This window comes from Saccopteryx leptura, chromosome 1 (assembly GCF_036850995.1).
Source record: "Saccopteryx leptura isolate mSacLep1 chromosome 1, mSacLep1_pri_phased_curated, whole genome shotgun sequence".
NCBI lineage: Eukaryota > Metazoa > Chordata > Mammalia > Chiroptera > Emballonuridae > Saccopteryx > Saccopteryx leptura.
This window is the reverse complement of record NC_089503.1, coordinates 220,953,029-220,963,332: the sequence shown is the minus strand read 5'-3', so window position 1 is coordinate 220,963,332 and position 10,304 is coordinate 220,953,029. Positions and strand designations below refer to the sequence as shown.

At 38.3% G+C, this 10,304-nt stretch overlaps 1 protein-coding gene across 2 annotated transcripts in view; it reads right to left on the bottom strand.

The window, feature by feature from the left end:
- Nucleotides 1–1,624: 1,624 nt before the first annotated feature.
- The window catches only part of MND1 (meiotic nuclear divisions 1), a 67,571-nt gene continuing 58,891 nt past the window's right edge, over nt 1,625–10,304 (bottom strand). For both annotated transcript variants that reach the window (XM_066360922.1, XM_066360921.1), the window contains 2 exons: nt 6,730–6,774; nt 1,625–1,861 (listed from right to left, as the gene is read on the bottom strand). In XM_066360922.1, coding sequence (XP_066217019.1) covers nt 1,755–1,861; nt 6,730–6,774 — 152 coding nt within the window. In that variant the 3' untranslated portion in view covers nt 1,625–1,754. The remainder of the gene's footprint in view (nt 1,862–6,729; nt 6,775–10,304) is intronic.

Sequence of the window (10,304 nt, the reverse complement as noted above, 5' to 3'; positions counted from 1 at the left end):
CTGAACATCTGAAACTGGCGATGCTGGGGTATTCACACCACACAACAAAGCAGATACTTCAATAAATAAGGCCTTTTCTGCACTCTTTAAAGAGCCGGTTTAGTTAAACATTTCCCAACACTACGGGATCAGGAGGGTTGCACAACCTCTGGTTAGCTCCTGTGCAGACCCCATCTCAGTCTTTCTCAGGCCAGTCCTATCAAATACTCAATTTTTAAAAAGTTGCCTAAATATTTATAAAATGGAATGTTTCCGTAATCAATAGAAGTGGTTTCCTTTTTGAGCACACACACCTTCCCTCTAAAAAGGAAAGCATCTTTTCTAATAAGTAGCAAGCTGGGTCTGAGAAATTTTGGAATTCCCACAATCAATTTTTTACAGAAAGGCTTACGATGGGATATTTTTACTTTTTGTCCTTTGTTTCTTCATCTTTCTCCTGTGAGAAGAGCTGTTGCCCTAAGGCAACACAAACTGGCCTTGAGAACAAACAAAGATGGACCAATTGGCTCCCTCTCACCTCCAGGAAGTGATTAAATAGGCCCCCGAGCTACTCCAGACAATACAAAGGCCAGATTCACTAACAAATGGCTTGATGCCATTTGGGTCGTTTTAAACATATGGAGTATCTCATTCAAGCTACTTAAAAGAGTATAAAAGCTGGACAGTGTGAGAAAAAAATTAAGGCATGTGTATAAACATTACATGTGATTTTGATTTTGTTTGTTTATCTTTGAGTGCCTGCAAATACTCTGAATGCTAAGCTACACTGGAAAAAGATATATATATATATATAGGACCCACATTATTTTTTTTTTTTTTATTTTTTATTTTTTTTTATTTTTTATTTATTCATTTAGACAGGAGAAGGAGAGACAGAGAGAGAGGAGAGACAGAGAGAGAGAAGGAGGGAGGAGCTGGAAGCATCAACTCCCATATGTGCCTTGACCAGGCAAGCCCAGGGTTTCGAACTGGCAACCTCAGCATTTCCAGGTCGACGCTTTATCCACTGTGCCACCACAGGTCAGGCAAGGACCCACATTATTTTTAACCTGCTTTTAGATAGTTTAAAAAATCCCCAAATTCAGGGCTTATGTAATATACTAATACCACTATATCATCTTATAAAAAGTGTATAAATCAGGACAAAGGGCCATACGCTTGTTCTTTACAACAGAAAGTCACCAAAAATTCAAACGAAAGTAGTTTTCATGTCTGAGGAATAGCTACCTAACTCTAAATTTGAGGAACAGCAACTGTCTGTATTTTTTTTTTCTGTGGGAAATTTGAAAATATGATGCAGTATACTAAGAATTAATCACACACATTTTCCACTAAATATTAAGAACATTAAAGCAGCCACAAGGGTTTTAAAGGTTATTTCCAAGTATTTATGTGTGAGAGTGCATGTGTATAACAGAACATTTAAAGGTACCCTTAGTTAATATTTAATATGAATAAAACTAAAAAATGTTACCAAGTCATGATGGCTTTGATCTCTCAAAAATTACCTATGGACCTGAGGTAGATGGCTGTACTTGCACATCCTACTTTGATGAGCACTGTGGGAACCCTGCTATCCTCCTGCTTCCTATCAAACAAAAAGTGGGAAGAACATCTACACCTTATACTTTATTTAAAATTAATGAAATGATCATCACAATTACAAGTAAATGACAATTCTATACATTTGGTTGGATAATATAAAAAATTTACATATTCACAAGCACACAGATCCTTTACTGATACCAAACACTTTAGTCTATGTAGTCAAAGTCTTCTGGAATTCCAAAATGTTTATCAATTTTATTTTCTTCAAACCCAAATTTTCTTTTGGCCCAAGATTTTATTGCAAATATGTTATCTATAAAGAAAATAAAAAACATTTCTGATATTTCAAAACACTACCATAAAATATTTCAAATATAATTATATCCATTGTTTTTACTTTCAGAAGTATCAAAATAAGGAGGTTTCTGTATTTTCAAGAGTAATGGCATAATGGCAATTAGCCATTGAGAAGAGAATATTTCATGAGTATTTTGAATAAACAGATCTCATATTTAAAAATCCAGTAAATTAGGTGCCAATGAAGAATACCTGACAAGAATGAGCCATAGACAGGAAAAGTTCCACAGCAGAGGTCAGGACTCTGTCACCCAAGGAGTTCGAGTGGCTCCCACTTCCCGAAGGGAACATATTTTCTCCAGACCTTCCCCTGCCCTCCGACAGAAAGTAATGGCTTCCAGACAACCAGGCCAGTGTGAGGGAGAAGGTCAGGAGGAAAGAAAGTGGGTCCCCTCTCTAAAGACTAAGATAGGAACAGCTGTCTCCTTGTAATCCTCTAGGGGAATTTAAAATGCATTTCACCACTGAGAAAGTGCTATATCTACTGAGAGGAATTGATCCCAAGAAAATAAAACAAATTGTGTACAAAGATGTATGGTCAAATCTTCATCCAAGTATAAAAGAAAAAAAACAAAAGCAATTGCAACGTCTAATCATCCAGAAGGGCGTCTTTGCACTTAACCATTTTTACTCATTTTATTATCATATCAATGGAAAGAAAGACACATTTTAGTGAAAAGTTTCAGAAGATCTGTGATTGACCTTTAATTAAGTGATTAAGTGTCCTAGTCCAACCTGACTGGTGTCCTTCTAAGAAAAGGCAATGTGGACACACTGGGGCATGAAAAGACCACGTGAGGACACACGAGAAAGTGGCCATGTACAAGCCAAAGAGAGAGAGGCCTTACAAGAAACCAAAGTTGCCGACACCATGATTTTTAACTTCCAGCCTCCAGAACTGTAGGAAAATAATTTTCATTTAAACCACACCCAGTCTGAAGTATTTTGTTATGGTATCCTTAGCAAATTAATATATGGAGTTTGATAACTATAAAATTTTTTAAGAAGTTTAATTCCAAGGACACCAACACACACAGAGGGAAGACCACGTGCAGACACTGTGAGAAAGTGATCATCTACATGCCAGGAGAGAGGCCTCAGAAAGAGCCAAGCCTGCCCTTACTTTGATCTTGACTTCCAGCTTCCAGGACTGTGAGAAAATACATTTCCTCTGTTTAAGACACTTAGATCGCGGACTGCAGCAGAAAACAGATGGCACACCCAAAAAGAGTGAGTGAAGAGCGTAGGCCAGGATCAAAGAAACCTACAGATGGTGAAGCAGCCTGGGCAAGCAAAAGATGTTCCCCCTCCTCCAAAGACAAGGCAAGAAAAGTGCTTCCTGAAGCGGGAGCTCTCTGTCTGGAGGAAAGGGCTATGTTAGTGGCTGCGATGCGGAGAGAGTTATTTCCAAATCACTGCACGGCACGAGAGGAAGCTACTCCAGGATGCGATCTACACGAATAAAGGACTGAATCTAAGAAAGACATGCCCTAGCGTGCGGAGGACCCGGGTTCGATTCCCGGCCAGGGCACACAGGAGAAGCGCCCATTTGCTTCTCCACCCCTCCGCCGCACTTTCCTCTCTGTCTCTCTCTTCCCCTCCCGCAGCCAAGGCTCCATTGGAGCAAAGATGGCCCGGGCGCTGGGGATGGCTCTGTGGCCTCTGCCCCAGGCGCTAGAGTGGCTCTGGTCGCAATATGGCGACGCCCAGGATGGGCAGAGCATCGCCCCCTGGTGGGCAGAGCGTCGCCCCATGGTGGGCGTGCCGGGTGGATCCCGGTCGGGCGCATGCGGGAGTCTGTCTGACTGTCTCTCCCCGTTTCCAGCTTCAGAAAAATGGAAAAAAAAAAAAAAAAAAAAAGAAAGACATGCTATATAGGGAAGTGGAAAATCAGGACACCCAACACAGGGGAGAGGCAATAACCCCAGGATGATGGTGAAAGGAACTTCTAGCTGTGGACCAGCTACAGAAAGCCAGAAGTCCAGATGGTACAAAACAGAAACAACTTCTTCAAGAAGGTGGATGAAAGTTATGACAACTGATATGTCTGAGCATATGAAGACACTGATGCATCTAGTAGAGTTTGGGGTTGAATTAGCAATAAAGACATGGAAATCTATGTAGACAAAGTCAATTATTAATTCAAGGAAATAAAAATGCAGTATAGGGTTATAATAATACATCATTACATAATCTTAATAATGTAAATATTCTTAGCCAGTCAATAATGTTAACACTGAATTATAATAATTATGCTGGGAAGAAGAGCAGGGAAGAAAAGTTGTAATGATTAGGAGGCAGAATAGTGGAGCTTTACATTAGGAATTAAAGCAAAAGCAATATATAAATTGTTATTTGGAATATGGTCAGAAGTAATACCAATTAATGTCCAATAATTTCCCTGTTATGTGGAAATTTTTATAAATGAACTTTAAAACAATGTTTTGTATTGTTTTTTAAAGAAACAGCCTTATTAAGACTGGTAGAATTCCTGTTAATTCATACGTTGGCATACTCACAGGAGTAGGAGGGGCGCTACAGATGCATGAGTCCATGTCAGGGCTCACCACATCCCCCCACTCGCTAAGATGCCTCTCATACAAAGTCATAGAAACTCCACCAGCTTAATTATTAAACAAGATGTTGGATGATATAATTTATTAAATCACATTTAAAGTATATTTACTATCACAAAACATTTAAATGTGATATTTCTAATTCTATTTGTACCCTGAGGTAATCTCTCATTCCATAAAACTGAAATACTGAATTACTGAACAGTCAATATTCTCAACTCTACATACAGTACATTTTAGGGATTTTTTTAAGTAAAAAGAAATCAAACCTTAACTAATAATTACATAACAATCTTTGGTTGTATTATTGATATTTTCTTTTTGTTTGTTTTGAAGCCTGAGAGATTTCCTGAAGTGCAATTTGTTTTAACTCCATGATCTTTTCATAACACTTTTATGTTGAAAGGAGAGTGTTATAACCTCAAATGGAAATATGGTTCCTAACAGCTGTTCCTGCTCTCCTAAAAATATCTTCCTTCCTACATGATTTTTAAAAGTTCCAGGTTCTTTCTCACCTAATAACATAGGGAGAGAAAAGTTGTTCAAAAATATTTTTAAGTTATAATTCTGTAAGTTTGTGATTAACTGGAAATCATGAAAACATTTTTTAAGAGGAGGAAAGGAAAAGGGGAATATATTGATTTGTGTCTAATGTTGTGTTAAATGGCTTACCAACTGTCTTATTTAATCCTCCCAAAATATGAGGTATATATTAACAACATTGAACAGATGAGGAAGAAGGTTCCAAAAAGTTCCGTAAGTCAGAGAGCAAGTAAGGGGCACAGCCTGGATTCCTTTCAGAGCCGAGTTCTCCCTGTACACACAGGCTGCCTGTTCTTACTGTTTGCTGAACTGCTTCACTGAGAACTACTGGGAGAAATCTCTTTGTCATTCTTATTTTATTTTTAACCTAAAAATCCACTTGCTATTTTTTCTTACTCAAAATTTTGTATCTTACAAACCCATGTAGCACTGTATATATTATTTATTTAGACTTTATTGGACATACTTCATTATTCTCTTTTCTTTAATGTTTGTTTGCTGTTTTACCCCTCTCTGTTCTCACCAGTGAAGCATTATTACATTATTTAGGAAATAACTTTGTAAAAAGATTGCAATTTTATAGGAACCAAAGGCCAATTACATTGATTTTATCAGTCTACTTAATTCTAAAATAGAAAAGAAAAAAATGATTCTAAATATGAGAAATAGAGGCCTGGACACAGAGTCAGGAAAGCCTGGCGCAAATCTCTTTCTTCCCGTGACTATCACCTCTGACTTCCGGTGGTCACTTTGCGCTTTCTGATCCCTGCATTAACACAGTCTTGTCCATCCTCCCCCACAGAAATGGAACCAGGATGAGTAATACAGGTGAAGGCATTCTAGACTCTTACCAGGATGGAACAGTTCAATTACCATTATTTTATAATTAAATACTGAAAAAACCTCAGTGTAATTTTCAGACAGGTTTTTACAATACTAATCATACTTGTATATAATTCACAGCAATTATTTATCAGCTGTCTTCTAATAAGACACATAGGAATGCCTTATTAATTCCCATTCTTTAGAATATCTCTGATGTAGACCAGAGGATATATCCATTGGCAAATGGATGAATGAGGCATTTACAAGAAGGCAGGTAAATAGAGAAGACAGTATCATGTAGTGTTAAGAGCTTGGACTCTGAATTCCGAAAAGCTGGATGCTTATATTTGTTCTACTGCCTAGCACCAGTGTGGCCATGGGCTCCTGCAGGTCTGTGTTTCATCTCTAAAATTAGGGATAATAATCCTATCTACCTCACAAGATTGTTGTAGAGATAAAATGAGAATGCCACAGACACTCTTTATAATGCCTGGCTTCCAGTCAGCCCTCACCAAATGTTAGCTGTTATTATTATTAGCAAGAAGTCAAATCTTTCGGATTCCATGAAACTCTTAAAGTCATATGAAGGTTAAGTGATTAGTCTAAATGACTTATCTGGGGAAAGTTACACAAAAGTTAAACTGTAAAGCAATTACTGGTTTTTCAAAAGTATCTTATACTTTAGAAAATGACTCATAGTAAGATATTTTTTAAAAAAACTTTACTACAACGATTTAATATATAAAAACCTGCTTAAATATATGCACTTCCAGAAATGTCTTTCCTTGAACAAAACCAGGCTCAATAGTGTCTGCTTTCATATCTTAATGAGTAGTGAAGAATTCTAACTATTATTTAGCAGTGGCATTATGATACATACCAGTCCATCTGTTAGCAGCTTCTTTGGCTACTTTATTTGCTTGACCTGAAAAAAGAGAAGAAATATATATATGAGCCTTCCAACTTTGTTTTTTTCCCCCAAGATTCTTTTGGCTATTCTGGGTTCCTTGAATTTTTATATGAATTTTAGGACCCTCTCATCATCATCTGAAAAGAGCAGTTGAATTTTTGATAAGATTTCACATTGAACCTATATATCAATTGGGGAGTATTTATTTCCATCTTAACAATATTAGGTCTTCCACTCCATGAACATAGGATATCTTTCTATTTACATAGGTTGCTAATTTCATTCAATGTTTTGTAGTTTTCAGTATGTCATACACTTCTCTGATTAATTTTATTCCCGGGTATTTTATTCATTTTGCTGCTATTGTAATGGAATTTTTTGTAATTTCCCTTCAGACTTCTCATTTTTAGTATATAAAATACAAATAATATTTTGTATATCGATTTTGATGTTGCAACCTGATGACCTCACTTATTAGCACTAATAGCTTTGTTTTATTTCATTTTGTTTTGGTGGATTGTTTAGGGCTATCTAAGATCATGGCAACTACAAATAGCGATACTTTCACTTTTCAAAATGGATGCCATTTACTTCTTTCACCTAATTGCTCTGGCTTGAACTTCCAGTACAATGTTGAATAGAAGTAATGAGAGTGGACAGTCTTGGGGAAAGCATATAGCCTTTTGCCATTCAGTATGATATTAGCTATGGATTTTTTGTAGACATCCTAGATTGAGAGAGCTCGCTTCTGTTCCTAGTTTGCTGAGCGGTTTTATTGTGAAAGGGTGTTAGATATTTTTCAAATACTTTTTTTTGGTTTATTGAGACAATTATGTGGTGTTCTTCCAACTTTATTCTATAAATATGTTGTACTTGATGGATTTCTGTATGTTGAACCAACCTTGCATGCCTGGAATAAATGTCAGTTAATCAAGGTGTGTAGTCCTTTTTATATACTGCTGGATTTGATTTGCTAGTATTTTGTTGAGAATTCTTACATCTATATTCAGAAGCAATACTTATCTATAGTTTACTTTTCTTACAAAGTCTTTGTCTGGTTTTGGTATCTGGTTTCGCTCTTATGGGTTTTTTAAATTATTTTTTATTTTAGTAAGAGGAGGGGAGGGAGGGCAGAGAGACAAACTCCTGCATGCACCCTGATTGGGATCCACCCTGCAAGTCCACTAGGGGGTGATGCTCTGCCCATCTGGGACCGTTGCTCCATTGCTCAGCAACAGAACCATTTTTTTGGCGTCTAAGGAAGAGGCCACAGAGCCATCCTCAGCTTCTGAGACCAACTTGCTCAACCAATTGAGCCATGGCTGTGGGAAGAGAAGAGAGAAAGAGCGAGTGAGAGGGAGAGGGAGAGAGAAGGAAGAAGGGTGGAGAAGCAGATGGCCGCTTCTCCTGTGTGCCCTGACCGGGAATCAATCCCGGTCTATAATTAATGTGTTCTATGAAAATAGATAATATTTTTAAATGGAGGAAACAAACAGCACAAATCCTGGAAGGACTTATCCACTCACTCCCCTATTAAGATCAGAAATGTTCAATGTGAAAATGTCAAAAATTAACACATGTATAACAGATTCATCATTACAAATTATATAAAATCCAAATATAGATTCATCTTATGTAGCTGCATAAATAAAGATTAAAAGATAATCTAGCCCTGGCCGGTTGGCTCAGCGGTAGAGCGTCGGCCTGGAGTGCGGGGGACCCGGGTTCGATTCCCAGCCAGGGCACATAGGAGAAGCGTCCGTTTGCTTCTCCACCCCCCCCCTTCCTCTCTGTCTCTCTCTTCCCCTCCCGCAGCCAAGGCTCCATTGGAGCAAAGATGGCCCAGGCGCTGGGGATGGTTCCTTGGCCTCTGCCCCAGGCGCTAGAGTGGCTCTGGTCACGGCAGAGCATCGCCCCCTGGTGGGCAGAGCATCACCCCTGGTGGGCGTGCCGGGTGGATCCCGGTCGGACGCATGCGGGAGTCTGTCTGACTGTCTCTCCCCATTTCCAGCTTCAGAAAAATACAAAAAAAAAAAAAAAAAAAAGATAATCTAGGACTAGTGTTGATGAAAAATGAAAAAGTCTCTTAACTCATGCTAAATCAGAAAACATTTTCTTCTTATTCAATTAGACCTCAGGCCCATAATGCTCATTCACATTGGTATGTTTTCCTTGGCTGAGAAACAAATGACCAAGTTTTAAATTCAAGGGTTAAGATAAAGAGCAGAATTCAGGCAGCCAGTACAAAATTATTTACAACTTCTTCCTCAACTATGTTTTCTACTCTCCAGAAATCCATCACCCTCTATATACCCTGAAACTTCTTCAAGTTTTATTTTTTATTTTAAGAAGTGATGCACTTGCCAAAACTGCTGCTTGAGTCAGGGGTACAAGGAATGGTAACATCTGAAACCACATGCCTGAAATACAAGTTTTCCCACTTCATGAATCAGCCTGGCACAGTTCTCTATCCCTGTTGCTTTTCTGCAGCTCAAGATGATCCATTGCCTTCCAATTATCAGCAGTATATGTCAGAGCAGTTGTGTAAGCCTAAATAAGTGTTTTAGTCATTTTGGAGAGGATAGACCAAATCAAAATTATGAAAAGTACTGTAAAAATGGGAGGTCATAAGTAGAAAAGATATAAGTCAGGGTCATCTAACCAGCTGTGGCAATACAAGGGGGACCACAGAGTGGGAATGCGGAAGCCTTGGCTGGGGATGGCTAAGAGCTGCGGGTCCTTGACAGGAAAGAGAATGAAACAGGTAAACCAACAGTTGGTACTCCAAGGACAATGTCCAAGAATTACACAAAACTGAAATCAGGAAGCAAGGCAAAGGCAAGCAGGAGTAACAAATGAAGGATCAGATCTGGTTACTGTTTTGCTATGTGAAAACAGAATTCTCAGGATGAACTGCTAGAGGGCACAGCCATATCGATTCTGAAAATAAACCAGGGGAAGTTATGAAATCTGGGTAATAAAACTGTTCCTAAAGTTCTCTTTCTTGAGAAGCTGCTCTAGACAAGACATACAACATCTGATGTCCTTCTTACCACGCAGTCTGTGTTTTCTTTTAAAGGTGAAGCATAAGCAGACCTAGCTTCCTGGTAGTAACCCCCTACCTCTCCCCTGTTCTCTGATGTGCTTGTAGTCACTGAGGTCATTTGATAATAGTTAAAACTTTAAAATAGATTAACATAGCTAATTTTGTAGCAATCTGATTAGCACTTTCTTCTGCAGGATGATAAATGAAATAAATCTGTGGGTGGCATGAAAGAGCTAACATGTCTCTCCAAAAACTTAATTTACAGAAAATGACTAGTCAGGGGGTTCTTCCGCCTCCACCTTTGAAAGTCACCCTGGTTAATGAGTGGAACCAGAGTCAATACCCAGAACCATCTAGGCCAGGGGTAGTCAACCTTTTTATACCTACCACCCACTTTTGTATCTCTGTTAGTAGTAAAATTTTCTAATTGCCCACCGGTTCCACAGTAATGGTGATTTATAAAGTAGGGAAGTAACTTTACTTTATAAAATTTATAAAG